The sequence below is a fragment of the Elephas maximus genome, chromosome 10, assembly GCF_024166365.1.
Source record: "Elephas maximus indicus isolate mEleMax1 chromosome 10, mEleMax1 primary haplotype, whole genome shotgun sequence".
Taxonomy (NCBI): Eukaryota; Metazoa; Chordata; class Mammalia; order Proboscidea; family Elephantidae; genus Elephas; species Elephas maximus.
The window spans coordinates 88699249-88720219 of record NC_064828.1 but is presented as its reverse complement, the minus strand read 5'-3'; the positions used below and the strand labels follow the sequence as shown (position 1 = coordinate 88720219).

General features: G+C 45.0%; 1 protein-coding gene across 2 annotated transcripts in view; it reads left to right on the top strand.

Moving 5' to 3' along the window:
• The window catches only part of TGFB3 (transforming growth factor beta 3), a 37783-nt gene that overhangs the window by 4131 nt on the left and 12681 nt on the right, over positions 1-20971 (top strand). For both annotated transcript variants that reach the window (XM_049898670.1, XM_049898671.1), the window contains exons 2-5: positions 9808-9971; positions 10274-10403; positions 16982-17089; positions 19384-19555. In XM_049898670.1, the coding sequence (XP_049754627.1) occupies positions 9808-9971; positions 10274-10403; positions 16982-17089; positions 19384-19555 (574 nt within the window). The remainder of the gene's footprint in view (positions 1-9807; positions 9972-10273; positions 10404-16981; positions 17090-19383; positions 19556-20971) is intronic.

The following is a 20971-nucleotide window of genomic DNA, read 5'->3' as shown; positions in this document are numbered from 1 at the left end:
TCTAGCTCTGCTGTGTCATGTGTTGTTGCTGCCGCCATGGAGCTGGTACCTGACTCATGGCTACCCCACATGCAACAGAACAAAATGCTGCTGGGTCTTGTGCCAACCCCATGATTGGTTGCAGATTGGGCCATTGTGATCCACAGGGTTTTCACTGGCTGACTTTCAGAAGTAGATAGCCAGGCCTTTCTTCCTAGTCTGTCTTAGTCTGGAAGGTCCACTGAAGGTCCACTGATGGATGGTGCCTGAAAATGAGGTACATTGGCTGAGAATCAAACCTGGGTCTCCTAGATGGAAGGCAACAATTCTACCACCAACCCACCAATGCTCCCTCTGTCATATAGGGACCTTTGTTTTCCTATATGAATGAGATGAGGAGACTGAGATATATTCCAGTTAGGTCAGTTGCCCAGACAGAGCAAGGACGTTAACCTAAACATACGGCATGCAAGACTCATGCTGTTAAGAACTAACATATATGTAAAACATAAATTTTAAGTCCTACCTTTAACCATTAGGCAACAATAGGACTTTGATTCACAAACATAAATGAATCACATGTTGGACCAAGCAGGAGGGGACAGGAGCTCTTAGTAACCCAGGTGGCAGATGGCACAGAGATAACTGGATTTGTTCTTTCTTAGCTCTGCTTATCTTTGTCCGGGAGATTCATACCACCACAATTTCTCCCTAATTCAATTAAAGGGGTTTCTTTATCGATATAACGAAGTCTCCAGCAGATTAAGCAACTATCAAAAAAACCAAACCAGCTGCCCTGTCATCTACTCCAGCTCATGGCAACCCCATGTGTGTCACAGTAGAACTGTGCTCCATAGGCTTTTCAGTGACTGAGGTTTTTTGTTTTTAATAGAGAGCAAAGTTTATTAGTTGTCACCAGGGGCAAGAGGGAAGGGGAAAGGGAGGTTAACAGTGATCGGAAAATCACAGTGATTAAGGGTAGGATTGCACAGCCGATTATTGTAATTGCGGTAAATAAGTTGTACACCTGTAAAAAGCTGAATCGGCAAAAGCTGTGTGATGGATATATTTACAACAATGACAGAAAAATAAAAGAGTAGTTGCTGAGGCTGCTTATGTACAAGCACACCTCATGGGATTTGGTTCCTTGGTTTGGAGGTTTAGGGTCATGGTTTCATGGGACGTCCCAGTTAATGGGCCTAATATGCTTAGTGCTTCTGTTCTACCTCTTAGTTCCTTGTGTAGTGCCTGGGGTCTTAAAAGCTTGCAAGCGGCCATCCAAGGCATAACAGTTGGTCTCTGCTCACCAATAGGAGGAGGATATGGAATATGTGACTAAGTGCCTCCATGAATAACTGCATCCTTTGCCATGAGACCGAAAGAACTGGATGGTGCCCGGCTACCATTACTGAACATTTTGATCAAAGATCCATAGAAGAATCCTGATCAAAAGGGGAGAAAAGAATTTCAAATTCTCATGGACTCTAGACTTTCTAGAGCCATGGAGGGTGGCTGAACCCATGAAACTATTGCCCTGAGATAATCTTTAAACCTTAAACCAAAAATACCCCTAAAGTCATCTTAAAACTGAACAATAGCTTAACTAGTAAAAAAAAAGGTCTGCCTTGAGCATTATGCTCTTTGAAGAACTATCTATATGGGATCAACAGAAATATTAGATAGGAACCTTAGGGGGCCGTGAACTTATGTTAATGGGGGAGGAACAACTTAGAAAAGGAGGTTGAGAATGGTTGCAAAACTCGAATAATGTAATCAGAGTCACTAAATGGTACATGTAGAAACTGTTGAATTGGTGCATGTTTTGCTGAGTACATTCTCAACAATAACGAAATAAAATTTTAAAAGCAAAAAAAAAAAAAAGAGAGTATAAAGGACAAAAGACATGTATCCACATTCTTGAGTTTCTACGATAGTCATCTTAATCAAGGAACTGTCTGATTTTTAGGGAGAGGGAAAAAATAAGGGTTAGATTGCATAGCTTGGGTTAGGGTAATGAGGGATCTCAGTAGTGCCTGTAGGACCTAAGGATGTCACATACTGAACAACTCTTGATTCTGGTCTCAAATTTGCCATTTCTGAAAAGATGATCAACTACAGCTGATTCTGATCCCTACTTACTTGTATGAAATACAGGTCTTCACACTTTTTCATCTCTTGTCTCTGGGTCTTGTTTATTGCTTGATTAAAAAGTATTATAGACCCTAAGAAGGGACCTCAGTTATGCTGAAGTCATCTACAAGATCACACTCAGCAAGTGAAACTTTATTTTCTTCATATAATGTCTTTCTTTTTCCTTTTTTTTTTTATTGTACTTCAGATGAAGTTTTACAGAGCAAATATGTTTCTCATTAAATAATACACATATTGTTTTATGACATTGGTTGCCAACCCCATGACATGTCAACACTCTCCCCTTCTCGACCTTGGTTTCTCCCATTACCAGATTTCCTGTTTCCTTCTGCCTTCTCATCCTTGCCCCTGGGCTAGTATGCCCATTTAGTCTTATTTTATGGGCCTGAAGTGTGAACCTCAGGAATAACTTCATCACTGAGCTATAAGGGTGTCTGGGGGCCATACTCTCAGGGTTTGTCCAGTCTCTATCAGACCAGTAAGTCTGGTGTTTTTTTTTTTTTGTGAGTTAGAATTTTGTTCTATATTTTTCTCCAGCTCTTTCCCGGACCCTCTATTGTGATCCCTGTCAGGGCAGTCAGCGCTGGTAGCTAGATACCATCTAGTTGTGCTGGACTCTGTCTGGTGGAGGCTGTGGTAGTTGTAGCCCATTAGTCCTTTGGACTAATCTTTCCTTTGTGTCTTTGGTTTTCTTCTTTCTCCAGATGGGGTGAGACCAGCGGAGTATCTTAGGTGGCCGCTCACAAGCTTTTAAGACCGCAGACACTACTCCCAAAGTAGAATGTAGAACATTTTCTTTATAAACTATGTTATGCCTATTGAGCTAGATGCTCCCTAAGACCATGGTCCCTAGAGCCCTCAGCCCAGTAATTTGGTCCCTCAGGGAGTGTGGATGTATATATGGACAAGCTGTGCTAGCTTCCCCAGTATTGTGTACTGTCTTACCCTTCACCAAAATTACCACTTAACTATTGTCTATTTAGTGTTTTTCCATCCCCACCCCTCCCCTCCCTCGTAACTAGCAAAGACTGTTTCTTTCTGTGTGTATACCTTTTGATGAGTTTTTATAGTAGTGGTCTCATACAGTATTTGTCCTTTTGTGATTGACTTATTTCACTCAGCATAATTCCCTCTAGATTCATCCATGTTGTGAGATGCTTTGCAGATTCATCACTCTTCTTTATCATTGCATAGTATTCCATTATATGTATGTACCATAGTTTGTTTATCCATTCATCTGTTGATGGGCACCTAGGTTGTTTCCATCTTTCTGGCATTGTGAACAATGCTGCAATGAACATGGGTATGCCTATGGTTATTTGTGTGTTAGCTCTTATCTCTCTAGGATATATTCCTAGGAGTGGGATTGCTGGATCATATGGTATTTCTATTTCAATGGTTGAGTTTTTGGAAGTAGATCGCCAAGCCTTGCTTCCAAGGCAGCTCTGGGTGGATTTGAACCTCCAACCTTTTGGTTAGCAGCCAAGCAATTTAACCGTTTGCATCACCCAAGGACTCATAAGCAACTATACCAAAAAACCAAACTAAACCTATTGCCGTCAAGTCCTTTCCAACTCATAGCAACCCTATAGGATACAGTAGAACTGCCCCATAGAGTTTCCAACGAGCAGCCGATGGATTCGAACTGCTGACCTTTTAACCACTGTACCACCAGGGCTCCACATAAGCAACTATAGCTGTGTGAAATTGGACAAGTCACTTCTCTGAGCCTCAGTTTCCTCATCCGTAAAGTCAGAGATAATCTCTAAATTCCCTTACAGCTGAAAGGGTTTTATGATTACATCTGGGATGATTCAACAGAGTTTTGCTGAGGATGAAGGGCACAGCCTTGCAATCCCTTTTATAATTCTCCAGGATTTCTCTAAGGCGACGTGAGGAGACACTTTTCTAATGCATGTGGTGGGGAAAGGCACAGCTTTTTCAGTCCTTTTATCATCCTTCTTATCAAGACATCACCAGTGTATGTAGGTGTTTGTTTTATCTTCTGGCTTGTGATTATCTGTGTCTGGCAGGAGAGTCCTGTTGTTTTCAACAAAGGGCATAACTAAAACAACCATAAACCCAGAGCTCCCGAGCAAAGAGAAAACTGTTAGCCTTTCTCCCCAGGCTGCTGAATTCAGATTTACTCATTCTGGAAATTAAAAGAACTCTGCTATTGAAAGGGTTCATTTGCTCTGAGCCCCAGTGCCTGCCACACACTAGGTCAGTGTTTCTCTAAGTGCCATCTAGAAGCTGTGTGAATGTAAAAAAATGCAGATTTCTAGGCCCCACCCATGCTTACCTCTCTGGGTCTGGGGTCCTAGGGAATCTGTATTTTCGACCAGCTCCCCATTGATTCTTAAGCACGCTGAAGCTTAAGACTCAGTGAACTTGGGCAAACCTTTCCTTCCAAAACCAAAATCCTTTGGAGTCAAGTTGATTCCAACTCATAGTGACTCTATAGGACAGAGTAGAATTACCCCATACGGTTTCCAAGGAGCGGCTGGTGGATTCGAACTGCCAAGCTTTTGGTTAGCAGCAGAGCTCTTAAGGGGTTCAAACAGAAGGCTTACAGAAGCCAGGCAGGTGACATAAATCATCTAGAATAAAAGCCCCAGCAGGAACATCTTGATGAACAGCAGGGGACTAGGCCTTGGGGTCATGAAGAGGATGGGGGTGGGGGTGGGACCTGGTATACACTGCCCCATTAAAAGAGGGCAACCACTGCTCAGCTCCTGCCAATTGTGGCATTCAGCGAGGTGGGCCCAGCTTGACTAACCTGTTGCCACAAATTTGACCCCAGCTCATGGAGACTTCATGTGTGTCAGAGTAGAGCTGTGTTCCACTGGGTTTTCAGTGGCTGATTTTTTCTTAAAGAGCCAGGCGTTTCTTCTGAGGTGCCTCTGGGTGGACTTGAACCTCTAACCTTTTGACAGCAACCTACCCCAATAACCATTTGCACCACCCAGGGATTCCCCAGCTTGACTAGATCTTATCATTTCCCAAGAGAGCAAAAAATCTGGGTCTTTCTATAAAATCTCTCAACATTTAACATGGGCTTAAAATATTTATGGGTTTCTAATTAAAAAAAAAAAAATAATGCATTGACCAAACAACATGTCTAATACATTTAAAGGTTAACCCATTTAAAGGTTAAACCATTAAAACAGTGGTTTCTCAAACTTCCAAAACATCTGGAAGCCATGGTATCATTTGCAGAACATGATAAACTGTGGTTCGCAGCCTTGGCTGCATATTAGAATCATCTGGAGATCTTAAAAAAAAATCTGGGGGACCCACCCACTGCATTGTTGGCAGACTCTCTGGGGAGTGGGCCCAGGCGTCATATGTACATCATAGGGTACAGGCAGGGTGGAGAAGCACTGCCACAATGATATATGCAGTCCTTACGGCTGTAACCGGCAGTAATTTTACTAGCTAAAATGATGTATATAAACAAAGGGACACCTAGGAGCCCAGGTGTCTGAGAACATTATTAAAAGGCAGCTGAATGAAACATGGTCTGCTGTTTTCTGGTTTTTCCATAAATGTTCTGCAGGAATGCTCTTTGCTTGTTTTTCCTCCCTAGAATTTACCTCCCGAAAAAAAGCAAAAAAGAAAAAAAAAAAAATGGCATCCATCAGTATATATTTTTCTGTGCAGTGGAAAAAGTTGATCATTATTTAATTTAGATAGGTAGAACTCCCAGCCCAGCTCTGCAGAATCATGGGTTAAGAACTACAGAATGACTGGGAGCTGGCCCTTATCTGAGGCACCAGCTTGGTATACTAGGCCTGTTCCATGGAATACTACCATAGTTTTTTGGGTGAAACCCTCTAATAGATAGATGATCCCATTCCAGCTTCCAGAGTCTCAGCTTCAATAAGTGAGGTGATTCTGAAGAACTGACTTCAAATCTCACCTAATGACCTTGGGAAAGTCATTTAACTTCTCTGCCTCTTGATTTTCTCATTGGTAAAATGGTAGACTTTACCATTCTCCTCAGTGGTTGTTACAGGGGCAGATGAGTTAATGAAAGCTCTAAAATGTAAGGTGGCGTTATTACATTTTGTTTATTTATTTAACACTCTGACTCGTTCCACAAGTGATTTAAGACACCATAATTATTTAACAGATTTAATTGTGAGGAAGATTACATTTACATTTCCTTTTTTCTCCTGGGCAATTCTTTTTTAATCACTAATGATCGTGTCTAGCTTTGCCTGCTAGCGTCAACTCACTCACTGGATGACCCTGGCCAAGGTTTCTCTGGGGCTCTGTTTCTTCATCGGAAGAGGGTTGTACTAGATGACTCCAGTGTCTCCCCTAATTCTGACTATCAGCAATTTATAGATCCTGATATAAAAAATGACCCTTTCCGCATTATGCTGAGTGAAATTAGTCAGTTGCAAAAGGACAAATATTGTATAAGACCACTATTATAAGAACTTGAGAAATAGTTTAAACTGAGAAGAAAACATTCTTTTGTGGTTACGAGAGGGGGGAGGGAGGGAGGGTGGGAGAGGAGCATTCACTAATTAGATAGTAGATAAGAACTACTTTAGGTGAAGGGAAAGACAGCACACAATACAGGGGAGGTCAGCACAATTGGACTAAACCAAAAGCAGTTTCCTGAATAAACTGAATGCTTCGAAGGCCAGTGTAGCAGGGGCAGGGGTCTGGGGACCATGGTTTCAGGGGACATCTAAGTTAATTGGCATAATAAAATCTATTAAGAAAACATTCTGCATCCCACTTTGAAGAGTGGCGTCTGGGGTCTTAAACACTAGCAAGCAGCCATCTAAGATGCATCAATTGGTCTCAACCCACCTGGATCAAAGGAGAATGAAGAACACCAAGGACACAAGGTGGTTATGAGCCCAAGAGACAGAAAGGGCCACATGAACCAGCGACTACATCATCCTGAGACCAGAAGAACTAGATGGTGCCCGGCTACAACCGATGACTGCCCTGACAGGGAACACAACAGAGAACCCCTGAGGGAGCAGGAGAGCAGTGGGATGCAGACCCCAAATTCTCATAAGACCAGACTTAATGGTCTGACTGAGACTGGAAGGACACCAGTGGTCATGGGCCCCAGAACTTCTGTTGGCCCAGGACAGGAACCATTCCTGAAGCCAACTCTTCAGACATGGATTGGACTGGACAGTGGGTTGGAGAGGGATGCTCGTGAGGAATGAGCTTCATGGATCAGGTGGACACTTGAGACTATGTTGGCATCTCCTGCCTGGAGGGGAGATGAGAGGGTGGAGGGGGTTAGAAGCTGGCGAAAAGGACACGAAAAGAGAGAGTGGAGGGAGAGAGCAGGCTGTCTCGTTAGGGGGAGAATAACTGGGAGTGTGTAGCAAGGCATATATGGGTTTTTGTGTGAGAGACTGACTTGATTTGTAAACTTTCACTTAAAACACAATAAAAATTATTAAAAAAAAAATGACGCTTTCCATCACATTCCTGAAGTCCCCTAGAAAATCCCATCAAGAGGAGTACATTTTAGGGACAGGTATTTGATCTGTGGGCTGGAAGAAACCAAGGAGGGATGATCCCATATGGTGTCCTGAAGACTCTTAGCTCATCGCTGCCCCCACCCACCCATCTCCTGGCTTGCCACTGTCTTGACCTCTCTGACTCTCCTCACTGGCACATGCCATCTTCTGTTCCCCCTTTTTTTTTAGAGCAATATTCACATTGCACTCACATTTTCAGTTACTGGAGGTACTGTTATAACTGAAGCCATGTTGATGACAGCCCCTCCAAGACCCAAGTATGTCAGTACCTGAGTGACTTTTCAGTCCTAGTGCTCACCCCTGTCCAGAGGGTTCCACACTTGTAAACTTACAAATTGCTATCACTGGCTCCTCATTCTACTGCTCTCTGAAATGGTTTCGAGGGTGGTTGGCAGTATTTGTTCTTTCAAAGCCAATTATTAATCAGGGCTTCATTAGCTGGTATTCACACATTTGTTTTCCTAACATCTGTTCCATTAATTTTCTAAGAACCAGTGTCAGGCCCACCAGATGGCAATTTCCAGAAGCACTCACTCATCCTTTCCTAAAGATCAGTAGCGCATTTGCTTGTTTCCAGGCCTCTGATCCTTCCCGCCTTGTCCATGACTTCCTCACCCAGCCCTCGGGGTGATTATGAACTCATTCCAGTCATGTCCATTATGTGTGGAATCTGGGTCTCTGAGCTTGGATTTCACGTTCTGGCTGTTGTTACCATTTGTGCAGAACGTTTTTCTCTGGGTGCTAATGCTGCTCGGACCTTCAGGATGTGAAGTGCGTAGAAGCAGAGGAAAGATGGGATCTTGCTCTTTCCTGTTACCTGGCTCCAAGCACTGGGAAGGAGCACTTGCTCCTTCTGTCTCACAGACAGGGGTGGGGGGGCCAGGGAACTGCTGTTAGGGAAAGAGAAAGGAGCTCAATGGTGATGGGCCAGCCTGGTAAAGAAATATCTGTGGGCTGGCCAGGCTTGGGATGTAGGCTCTTTGCCACATGAATGCTACCTCCTTAGGTCTAAAACGATGTCGGTTATGTCACTGTGCTGCTCAAAGTCTTCCCATGGCTTCCTACTGTGAATGGGATAAAATCTAACCCCTCAGTCTGACATTTTAGCCTCCCCACAGGCGGACCTCAGTCTAACATCTTGACTTCCTTTCACCTGGTGCCAGCCTCCAGCTTCCAGTTCCTCTTAAAAAAAACCCACTTGCATTTCTTCCCCTCCCAACCTTCGCTTCAGACAGTCCCTCCGTGTGAAATTTCTTTCCTGCCCATCCTCAAACCTATCCTCCTGCAGGGCCCAGATCGAATATCGCTTCTTCCACAAAGACTTCCCTGCTCTTTCCCCTGCTCTGATCTCTTGCAGCAAGTTCCGGGCTTCTCTAAAGGCTCCCAGCACTTTCCCTCTGAGCCTGTTATTTGGGTTCATATAGTGATAACCTCCCTTGGGTATTAATTATCTTGCCAGCAGAAGCTGTGTGTATTCATCTTTGCTTTCTGGCGTTTATCACTATGCTTGGCCCACAGTATTTGCTCAGTATATGTTGGATAAATGAATGGATGTATAAATGAACAAATGCATGGATGAGTCAACTAGCTACATTGTGATTAAACTACATGGGGGAATTGCTGATATCTTCTGAGAATCTGTATTTTCTAAAAGAGTATGAACAACCAGGAGTCTGCTAACTTAAAGGTTGGAGGGTCAAGTTTACCCAGAGCTGCCTTGGAAGAATGGCCTGGCGATCTACTTCCAAAAAACCAGCCGTTGAAAACCCTATAGAGCACAGTTCTACTGTGACACACATGGGGCCGCCATGAGTAGGAATATACTCAGTGGCAACTGTTTTTTTTTTAATGAACAGCCAGGCTGCAGAGTTGGGCCAGAGCTGGATGTCAAGGCAGTGGGGGAGGAGGAGGCAACTACATTTGCCTACCCAGGCTTTAAGGCCATATTCTGGGGCTCACTGCTCCCGGTTCAGGCCTGTGTTTGAGTCTAGGGCTACCCTGAATCTTCCTATCTCCACCTTTAGGTCAGAGACTGCAAGCCTCTAGGAAGGTCACAGGTGGTGCCTTGGCCACACGGCAAGAGTGTCTCTTGGTAGGACACTGCCACATGGGTCTCATACAGGCTAAGTCTCTCCTGCTGCTTATCTCCTAGATGAGCTGGCTGTCTGTCCCAAAGGAATCACCTCCAAGGTTTTCCGCTTCAATGTGTCCTCAGTGGAGAAAAATAGAACCAACTTGTTCCGAGCAGAATTCCGGGTCCTGAGGGTGCCCAACCCCAGCTCCAAACGCAATGAGCAGAGGATCGAGCTCTTCCAGGTAAGCCCCCTCCCAGAATAGAAACTTCACAGAAAGGAAAGTCAGCTCCTTTGCCATATCAGGCCTCCATTCCGTGCAGAGTTTGGCAGACCTGGGTTTGAATCTTCGCTTCTCTGAGTCTTCATTTCTGTATCTGTATCTGTTATTAAGAGAATTAAAAGAGATAGCTAAGGTGTTCAAAGGACATGACATTCAAAACTCTGGGTGTCCTTTTGGTCCCCTCACCTGTTCTCTTGCATTTGGCATAGCCTGTGCTACTTTGTCCTGGCCTCGGGCACCTAACTCCTTTCTTTGCCCTGTAGATACTTCGGCCAGATGAGCACATCGCCAAACAGCGTTATATCGGTGGCAAGAATCTGCCCACAAGGGGCACCTCTGAGTGGTTGTCTTTTGACGTCACTGACACTGTGCGTGAGTGGCTCCTGCGAAGAGGTAGGTTGACCCTTAGGGTGTGCACTTTGGAAGGTCCTTTGGTCCTTCATGAAACAGAGGGAAGAGGACAGGATTAGGGGTGTCACAAGATCTGAGTTCAAAGCCTAGTTTTGCTCTTGGCTTTCTGTGTAATCTTCATTCATTCACTTAACTCACTCAACTCATATGTATTAAATGCTCACTCTAAACCAGAGTTTAGGGGATTTGGCAGTGAACAAGACAGGGGAGGTCCCATATCTCATGAGGCTTTTGTTCTGGTGGGAGAGATACATAATAAGCAACTACACAAACTGATAAATAAGAATTTCAGATAGTGATAAGTACTATGAAAATAGAGGGCAATGTGATAACGACTGGGTGGGGTACAATATTAGATGGTTTGCCCAAGGAAGGCCTCTCTGGAGAAGGAATTTGTTGAGATCTGACTGATGAGAAGGAGCCAGCTTGTGAAGGTCAGGAGAAAGGATGTTCTAAGCAAAGGAAGCAGCAACGCCCAGGCCCTTAGGTGGGAACAAGCTTGGTTTGTTCCAGCAGCAGCAAACAGATGTGCCTAGAGCATAGTGAGGTGGAGGGAGAAGGGTATGAACTGGGGTCAGCTCGGGCCATATGATTTAGGACTTGTAAGGCCATGGCAAGGGGTTAGAGGTGGTTCAGTGGTAGAATTCCCATCTTTCCTGTGGAGGAACTGGGTTCAATTCCTGGTCGATGCACCTCACACACAGCCGCCAGCCACCTGTCAGTGGAGGTTTGTGTGTTGCTGTGATGTGTGAAGCAGAGGTGCTTCCAGATGAAGACAGACTGAAAAAGAAAGGTCTGATGATCTACTTCCAAAAATCAGTGAAAATTCCATGGATCTTGATCTCGGGGAATAGCTAACATAACATAATTTACAAAGAATATGTTCTATATTCTACTTTGGTGAGTAGCGTCTGAAGTCTTAAAAGCCTGTGAGCAGCCATCTAGGACACTCCACTGGTCTCACCCCTTCGGGAGCAAGGAAGCATGAAGAAAACTAAAGACATAAGGGAAAGATTAGTCCAAAGGACTAATGGACTGCATCTACCATGGCCTCCACTAGACTGAGTCCAGTACAACTAGGTGGTGCCTGGCCACCACCACTGACTGCTCTGACAGGGATCACAATAGAGCGTCCCGGACAGAGCTGGAGAAAAATGTAGAACAAAATTCTAACTCAAAAAGAAAGACCAGACTTGCTGGCCTGACAGAGACTGGAGAAACCCTGAGGGTATGGCCCCTGGACACCCTTCCAGCTCAGTAATGAGGTCACTCCTGAGGTTCACCCTTCAGCCAAAGATTGAACAGGCCCATGGAACAAAACAAGACTAAAGGGGTGCACCAGCCCTGAGGCAGGGACTAGAAGCCAGGAGGGAACAGGAGAGCTGGTAATAGAGAGCCCAGGGTTGAGAAGGGAGAGTGTTGACATGTTGTGGAGTTGTTAACCAATGTCATAGAATAATGTGTGTCCTGTCTGATGAGAAACTAGTTTGTTCTGTAAACCTTCATCTAAAGTACAATAAAGAAAAAAGAAAATTCCATGGATCACAATAATCCAGTTAGTGACTGATCATGGGAACGGCACAACACCCAGCAGCATTTTGTTCTGTTATGCATGTGATTGCCATGAGTCGGGGGCTGACTCAATGGCAGCAACAAGAACGCAGCCATGATAAGGATTTAGGACTTATCGCAAGTGTAAGGAGACGTCTTGGGTAGGTAATAAGCAGGGCTGAGAGTGGGGAGTGTGGGGATTTGGTGTCCATCTTTAAAAGACCCCTTTGGCTTCTGTGAGGTCAAGGAAGAAGCAGGGAAACCAATTAGAGGCCATTGCAGCTGCCTGGGAGAGAACAATGGGGGCTAGACTAGGGCAGAAGCAGTGGAGGTGGAGATTATAGATGGATGAGTTATATATTTTGGAGGTAGAGCCAATAAAAATATAGGCTAATTACATAATGTGGTGTGAGGAAACAAGGAGAGTCTAGGATAACTTCTAAGTTTTTAGAGTGAGTATCTGGATGGTATCACTTATTGGAATAGGGGAGACTGGGAGAAGAACAGGTTTGGGGGCAGGCCATGTTTTAGCCCATAAAGTTTGAAAGGCCTATTAGTCTTCCAAGTCCTGGTGGCGCAGTGGCTAAAACACTTGGCTGCTAACTAGAAGATGGGTTGTTTGAACCCACCAGCTGCTCTGCGGGAGAAAGATGTGGCAGTCTGCTTCCGTAAAGATTGCGGCCTTGGAAACCCCACGGGACAGCTCTACTCTGTCCTATAGGGTTGCTGTGAGTTGGAATCGACACGACAGCAATGGGATTAATCATCTGAGTTGTCCATAGGCATATCAGTCTTTACACATCCAAAATATCTCAACCACTCACTCTGTTTCCTCACCTGGGAAATAAGATAATGGCCCCGCTCCTGCCTGGCTCCGAAAATGACTGAGCACAAAGACAAAAGCCTAGGAGAATCCACAAGGATCTGCTGACAGCAACATAGTTGGGAATTCTGACTCAGACGGCACTCAGCCTAGAGCCCAACATGGCTACAGAAAAGAGAGGCTGGGGAAATTAATCGCTCAGCTTCCCTGTCTGATTTTGATCAGCTCCACCTGGATTTCTTTGAAGCTCTGGGCACTTGAAGGAACTCTTATTTTCACAGCTGCAGAACTCAATGAGAAGTTTGCATTGAGAATAATTTCCATCCTCCTTGAGACATCAAAAAGATAATTTTGTAATAAAACCTATGGGTCCCCCACCCACCATCCCCACCACTGCCAATTCTGAGGTTAGATCTTCACTGGAGCCTTCAGTTCCCACTCAGGCAGATGCTGCCCACCCTTCGCACAGAGGAATCCTAGCATAAAGTTTTATATCTACAGAGCTCATGAATTCTTCAGAGTTCATGCCCCAAACAAGGCAGGAAATGGACTCCAAATGGAGCAGTTGGTGGTGTGAGCTGATGAAGAACTGAATCACACATGGGGTCTTGGATTCATTCAGCAAACATCTGAGGGCCTACTGTGCACCAGGCACCCAGGCTGCTTTCCGGGTCCCAGAGCTACTTGGAGCCTTCTTCAAGGTTAGGGGTCTAGGTCCTTAAACCCTTGGGCTATTGCTCAGACAATCTGCTACTTCTTAGTACGCAGAGTCAGACCTCCCCTAGCAGGCTGGGTAGGGAGCACACCCAGCTTCATGGCTTAGCATAGGTTGGATACCAAGAAAACACAACCATTTTGCATCTCAGTGAATGTGTGTACACCTTCCTTGACAGTGTCTATTGCCCTCTCTTTGTCTTTCCTTGTCTCTAACAAGAATGTGGGTTCTGGCAACAAGCTGCCTGTATTTGAAGCCTGGCTCTACTACTTACTGGTTTGGTACCTTGGGGAAACCATTTTAATTTCTCTAAGCCTCAGTGGTCTCATCTGTTAAATGGGGGATAATAATACCAAGAAAAAAAAAACCCATTGCTGTTGAGTCGATTCTGACTCATAGCAACCCTATAGGACAGAATAGAACTGCCCCATAGGGTTTCCAAGGAGTAGCTGGTGAGTTCGAACTGCCGACATTTTGGTTAGCAGCCAAGCTCTTAGCCACTGCACCACCTGGGTAGGATTATTATAGAGATTAAATGAATTAATGCATGTAAGTGCTGAGAGCAGTGTTTGATATAGCCCTGCTGAACAAATGTTGGTGATTGTTATCATTATTCTCTGAGCTCTCTACCTAGATGGAGCCTGTTGGCCAAGCCAGACCACCATCTCATGCTTACCACGTGTACCCTAACCCTAACTCTCCTAAGTCATGTGTCTGCACCTTGGCTTTCTAACTCACAGAATCATACAGTTTGCCCACTCTAGGTCTCTCCCAACCTACCTTGAACGCTTTTGGGTAACAGGAAGTACATTATGTTGTTACATAGTCCATTTAACTACTCCAGCTCCTTCTTCCAGCTGCCTTCAACCAGGAAGAGGACTCATCCTCATACTTGCCTTTCTATTCACATCTTTCTTTCTAGCTGAGACTCAGCTGCCTTGTTCTATTGGTCTTCTCCACCAGAGCCAACCTTCTGGGAGCAGAAATCTTCAAGCTCATCAGGTATCAATGTGTCCTTGAGGCTGCCCTGACTCGGCATGGAAAAATCTGGTTGGGCACACAATACAGGAGAGGTCAGCACAACTGGACTAAACCAAAAGCAGTTTCCTGAATAAACTGAATGCTTTGAAGGCCAATGTAGCAGGGGTGGGAGTTTGGGGACCATGGTTTCAGGGAATATCTAACTAAGTCAATTGGTATAATAAAATCTAATAAGAAAACATTCCGCATCCCACTTTGGAGAGTGGCGTCTGGGGTCTTAAACGTTAGCAAGTGGCCATCTAAGATGCATCAACTGGTCTCAACCCACCTGGAGCAAAGGAGAATGAAGAACACCAAAGACACAAGGCAATTATGAGCCCAAGAGACAGAAAGGGCCACATAAACCAGAGACGACAGCAGCCTGAGACCAGAAGAACTAGATGGTGCCTGGCTACAACCGATGATTGCCCTTACAGGGAACACAACAGAGAACCCCTGAGGGAGCAGGACAGCAGTGGGATGCAGACCCCCAAATTCTTGTAAGAAGACCAGACTGAATGGTCTGACTGAGACTAGAAGGACCCCAGAGGTCATGTTCCCTGAACCTTCTGTTAGCCCAAGACGGGAACCATTCCCAAAGCCAACTCTTCAGAAAGGGATTGGACTGGACTATGGGATAGAAAATGATACTGGTGAAAAGTGAGCTTCTTGGATCAAGTAGACACATGAGACTATGTGGGCAGCTCCTGTCTGGAGAAGAGATGAGAGGGCAGAGAGGGTCAGAAGCTAGCGGAATGGACACAAAAATAGAGAGTGGAGGGAAGGAGTGTGCTGTCTCATTAGAGGGAGAGCAGCTAGGAGTATATAGCAGGGTGTATATAAGTTTCTGTATGATAGACTGACTTGGTTTGTAAACTTTCACTTAAAGCACAATAAAAATTAAAAAAAAAAAATCTGGTTGGGCTCTGGAGTTTACAGAAGAAGGACTGAGCTGATTTTTAGCCAGTAGGACTGGGACATCAGGCCTTCCTAACAGTAACTGGAATCTCTGGACTTGGGCCATTCTGCCCATGAGAAGGATGCTGACTCAGCCTGGACTCTGGAGTTTTCCCTGATGACACCAGATTTCAGGAAGGCTCCTGGTTGGCCCCAAGGCCAGATGTTCATTCAGAACTAGGGTGGCCTCAGGGAGCAGTAAATCAATCAGCTCACTGAGATGCTGGTCCTGAACCCAGAGGGGTCCATCCCCCATGACCTCGCCTATATCTGACCACAGCTGGCTGCTGCCCCTAAATCAAGAGAGTTCCCCAACTTGAGTCTTACTTACCAGAATTGACCTGATTTTCCCTGCACCAAACTACTTGATTCAGTTCAAACTTTTCAGTTACTTCTGATTCTTCCTGCCCGCCCCCCCCCCCGCATTTCACTCAATCCCTTTTACCAGTTTCCCTGCTTCCCTGATGTTGGTTGCCAAGAGACCTCATCCCACAACTAATAGGAGAAAGGGGCAGAGCTGGTCTTCTTGCACTGGAATGTCAGTCACCATATCCTGCCACCTCCAGGCTTCCTCCTACCTGTTCTCTCTGAGCTCATGTCACCTGGAGCCTTGGCCATGGCCCCATGTCACCTCCTCTGGCCTGCTCTCTAATTTTACAAATGTCTTCCAGAGCTGTTGTCTTCACTCAGTGAGCCATCCACATTTCCAGCTTCCCACAATGGGGAACAAGAGTTCCCAAAGAAGATGTCTCCAAGTAATTTTTACTTCATTATGTCTTTGCTCCTTAAGGAAAATAAGGCCAAGTGTCACCAGGATTTTCAATTTATCTCTTCCATTTTCTCTATGTCCACAATCATAACCGTGGTAGAAATGCTGGCATCTTCCAGCTAGACAGATTCAGCTTCTTGTTTGCAGGTGACCTTGCCTCGAGCAATGATTCCTGACTTTTCATCTTATTACTCAGGCTATGCCACCTTCTATTTTGTGGCCCCTTGCCTCAAGGCAAGACCACCACCTCTCTGCTCCAGAGTTCTTCAGTTACCCCTTTTCCCTGCTCTCCTCCAGTTCTTCTGCCTCTTCTCTTCATCCTTCCTCCTTAGGTTGTATTGAATATCTCCTCTCTCAAGAAACACCTAGGTGGTATGACGGTTTTTCTTTCTTTCCTGTGTTCTTTTCTCACCCCTCCCCACTACGAGTAGACAGGTGACAGTTTTCTCCTAATTCTGTCCTTTGAAAATATATGACTATTATAATCCTTCATGATATTGTTTACATCTCCATTTGGTTGTTCATAATGTAAAAGAAATACATGGAATATGACAACATGTGTGTGAGGGTCTACTCTGAGCTGTGGAAGCACTTTCTGTCTCCTGTGACCCTCGATATAACACAGTTCCTGTGGAAGGAGTAGCCCTGGACCACCCTTGCATAGTGGGTATACTGTGCCATCACACTAAGTAGTTTTCTCACTGACTCTGTGTCTTATTTTGCAGAGTCCAACTTAGGTCTGGAAATTAGCATTCATTGTCCATGTCACACCTTTCAGCCCAATGGGGATATCCTGGAAAACATTCACGAGGTGATGGAAATCAAATTCAAAGGTAACAAAATGGATGTCTGGGGTAGGGTGGGTGGGGAGTTAATGAGGCAGAACAGGAGACCCCTACTAGACAGACACCAAGAAAAGGAACCAAGCTCCTTCATAGAGATGACCCACTATTTTGTGCTTGGGTAATTTTGCTTTGCCCCAAAAGCAATGAATGTGAAGTTCAGCTTATAGACATAGACAATACATTAACACCTGGAAGACAATGTAATGTTGGGAAGACTGAAATCAGGAAGGCCTAGGCTTGAATCTAGTCCTGCTCTGTGCTCTTAAAATGGGGATGAGAGTAAATTTTTCATAGGGTTGTTACGCAAATTAAATGAGATTAAAATGTAAAACACAGTGCCAGAAAAGCTCTTCCCTTCTCTTGTTGTTAGGTGCCTTTGAGTCAGTTCCGAGTCATAGGGACCCCATGTACAACAGAACAAAACACTGCCTGGTCGTGTGCCATTCTCACAATCGTTGCTGTATTTAAGTCCATTGTTGCAGCCACTCTGTTCCCCAGTTGTATTCTGAGTGCCTTCCAACCTGAGGGGCTCATCTTCCAGCACTGTATCAGGCAATGTTCTGCTGCTATTCAAAGTTTTCACCAGCCAATTTTTCAGAAGTAGACTGCCGGGCCCTTCTTCCTAGTCTGTCTCAGTCTGGAAGCTCCACTGAAACCTGTTCACGGTGGTGACCCTACTGGTATTTGAAATACTGGTGGCATAGTTTCCAGAATCATGGCAACACAGAAGCCACCTCAGTATGACACAATGCCGTGACTGCTGAGTTTTAGATGTTGCAGGGTCCACTTGATCCTTGCCCCAGACTCATCTGGGTTTGAAGAATGCTTTGTGTCTAGAGGTATTTTTCCATGGTTCTGGTGTTGAGATGGCTAAGAGTCCTTTCTGTTTCGTCAATATGTTTCTAAGGAACTCAGCCTAGACAGTCTCTGGATTTCAGGGAAGTTTTTTTCCATTCATATTCCCATTGTGAGTAACTGAGGCTCATCTGAAGTTAGGAGGATTGTCCAAGGCTGCACAGGCTTGTCTGGGCAAAGGTGTAGACCTCACTTGGCTCTCTGCCCTTGGCAGTTCTCTTAACCTTCATGGGCTCTATTTCAGAGTCTATTTTTCTAAAAGCCAATGATTTGACATCCTAATCACAGATCCTCAGAGCTCAGAAGACCTTCGAAAGCCTTACCTACAAGCCAGGTTAGGACAAAACTCTCCCACTTCAGTGAATATTTACCGTGTTCATAAAGATTTTCAGAAAACAGAATTTGAGATCAAGTTGTCCTATTTATCTTTCAGAGCTAGTGTCCCTTCCTGAGGTCCAAGTCCCTCCTCTAACTATGTAAGTTAGAGTCCTCATGCTCTTCTCCTTGGTGGAGATGAACAATAGCTTATGGTTGTTTTTCACAGAAGGAGCCCTGGTAGTGCAGTGCTTAAGCAGCTTGACTACTAACTGAAAGGTTGGTGGTTGGAACCTATCAGCTGCTCTGAGGGAGAGAGATGCGGTGGTCTGCTTCAGAAAAGATTACAGCCTTGAAAGCCCCATGGGGCAGCTCTACTCTGTCCTATAGGGTCACTATGAGTCGGAATTGGACTCGATGGCAGTGGGTTTGGTTTTTGGTTTTGGTCCTTCACAAAATAGATCCCCATTTAGGTGAGACTCGAAGTCAGTCTTTGGTTTTCATTCTTTTCCTCTTCTGATGAAATAGTAGGTTTTCTTCACAGATCTTCTTGGCTGTTTATCGTATGTTTCATTATCTCATCTGAGTTTTATAGTGATAACATCTTTAAAACTGTTAAGTGCAATGCCAATGTTAACAGTTTACTTGAAGTTTGGCCACCTGGCTTCCATTCAAGCTAAATTAAATCATTAATACCTTAAACTGTAGATTGGCCTTCTGTGCTATCTTGACCAATTTTGATTACAAGAGGAAACTCATACCCCAGGATCCTAAGTCTTGAACCCAAACTGCCAGCCCAAAGGTGTGTGTTAGGTACCCACCTAGTCTTCATGAATCCCTGAAAACTCCTAAGAAGCATTTCTGGAAGGGCTTTCTGCCCTTTGGAAGATTCAGGCATAGGGATCTTGAGGGGATCATAACATAAGCGTCTTGAAGTGGCATCCTTGTAATAATTGAGTTCGGGTTCCCCGGCCTGATTTTTCCCTTCCTGCTGCACTTGCCTCCCCCCCTTTCCTGGGCAGTGATGGGGATGGAGGAGAAAGCAGCCTTTAAGAGCTCCTCATCCACCCTGCTTTCCTGAGAGAGATTTTCTCCTTTCTTCCCTTCTGCAGGTGTGGACAATGAGGATGATCATGGCCGTGGAGACTTGGGGCGCCTCAAAAAGCAGAAGGATCACCACAACCCTCATCTAATCCTCATGATGATTCCCCCACACCGGCTTGACAACCCAGGCCAGGGAGGGCAGAGGAAGAAGCGGGCCCTGGACACCAATTACTGCTTCCGGTGAGCCTGGGCCCACACGGGTCCAATTACTGCTTACAGTGAGCCTGGGCCCACACGGGACCGTGAACTCGAGAAACAATATCTACTGCATGCCTACTGTGGGTCAGTGCTGAGCGTCCTGGATGTTATTCGCAAACATCTCCAGGGAAGAAAATTTAAAATCTATTACATATCTCTTTTTTGTTTTCTGAGTGCCCAGCTGTGTTGAGCAGCCAGCTGTTTTCCTGCAGCCCAACTCCGTAAGGGCCTGGACAAAATAAATGAGAGAATCTCTACAAGGAGGAGAGCGTTGCTAAAATAGTTTGGATTGGAGTGGCTTGGCTGAGGGCTCTCTGTGGTTTTCATGTTTTAAAAAGTACTTGTAGGGTGTGTTTGTGTGCGTGTGGGGAGATTAATGCAGGAATTTCCATTAAAGAAGTGCTCAGTTCCCTATGAAGGGTCCAAGGACGCTGCTGGACGAGGGAAAACAGGGCAGTCTCCATTTGCAGGGAGAATTTGAGCTAGAGCAATTATCAAACTAATTCAGAAAAAATTGGGTAGTGGGTGGACAAAGATAAAGAAGATACAGCTTCTTCCCTTATTCAGGGAACAGTTTAACTGTCATTTATAAAGGAGGGGGAATAAAGCATGCATACAAATTACTAAAAAGTAGAAAATGACCACATCCACGAGAAGGTTAAGGATCAAGTGTTTTCAGAAAGCAGGGAGTTCATCAATGGACACAGGAAAGACCTCTGAAGGTTGTGGAATTTGAGCTGAGCCTTCAGGGATGAGTAGGGCTTGGGCATGTAGGAATATGGGAGGAGGAAGCACTTAGAGTGAAGGAAGAAGCATAAGTAGGCTAGGATGGAGATGGGGAGAACGAATTGGAAAATTCTTACATTTTGAAATCATGTCTTATGCGGAACAACTGAATGAACGAGGGCTGCTGAGCTTGGGAAACAGAAAGTTTAGGAGAAGCGATGTAGTTAGTTCCCTCCAGTTGTCTGAAGGCTGTCGTATAGATTTGTTCCACGTGGGTCTTAATCAGGTAGGACTGCTCTAGGCTGCAAGTAACAGTGGCTTCAACCATACGGGATTTCTTTTTTTCTTAACTGTACTTTAGATGAAGGTTTACACAATAAACTAGTTTCTCATTAAACGGTTAGTACACATAGTTTTATGATATTGGTTAACCTTGGTAACCAACATGTCAACACTCTCCCTTCTCAACCTTGGGTTCCCAGTACCAGTTTTCCTGTCCCCTCCTGCCTTTGAGTCCTTGCCATAGGGCTGGTGTGCCTATTTAGTCTCGTTTTGCTTTATGGGCCTGTCCAATCTTTGGCTGAAGGGGGAACCTCAGGAGTGACTTCATTACTGAGCTGGAAGGGTGTCCAGGGGCCATACTCTCAGGGTTTCTCCAGTCTGTCAGGCCAG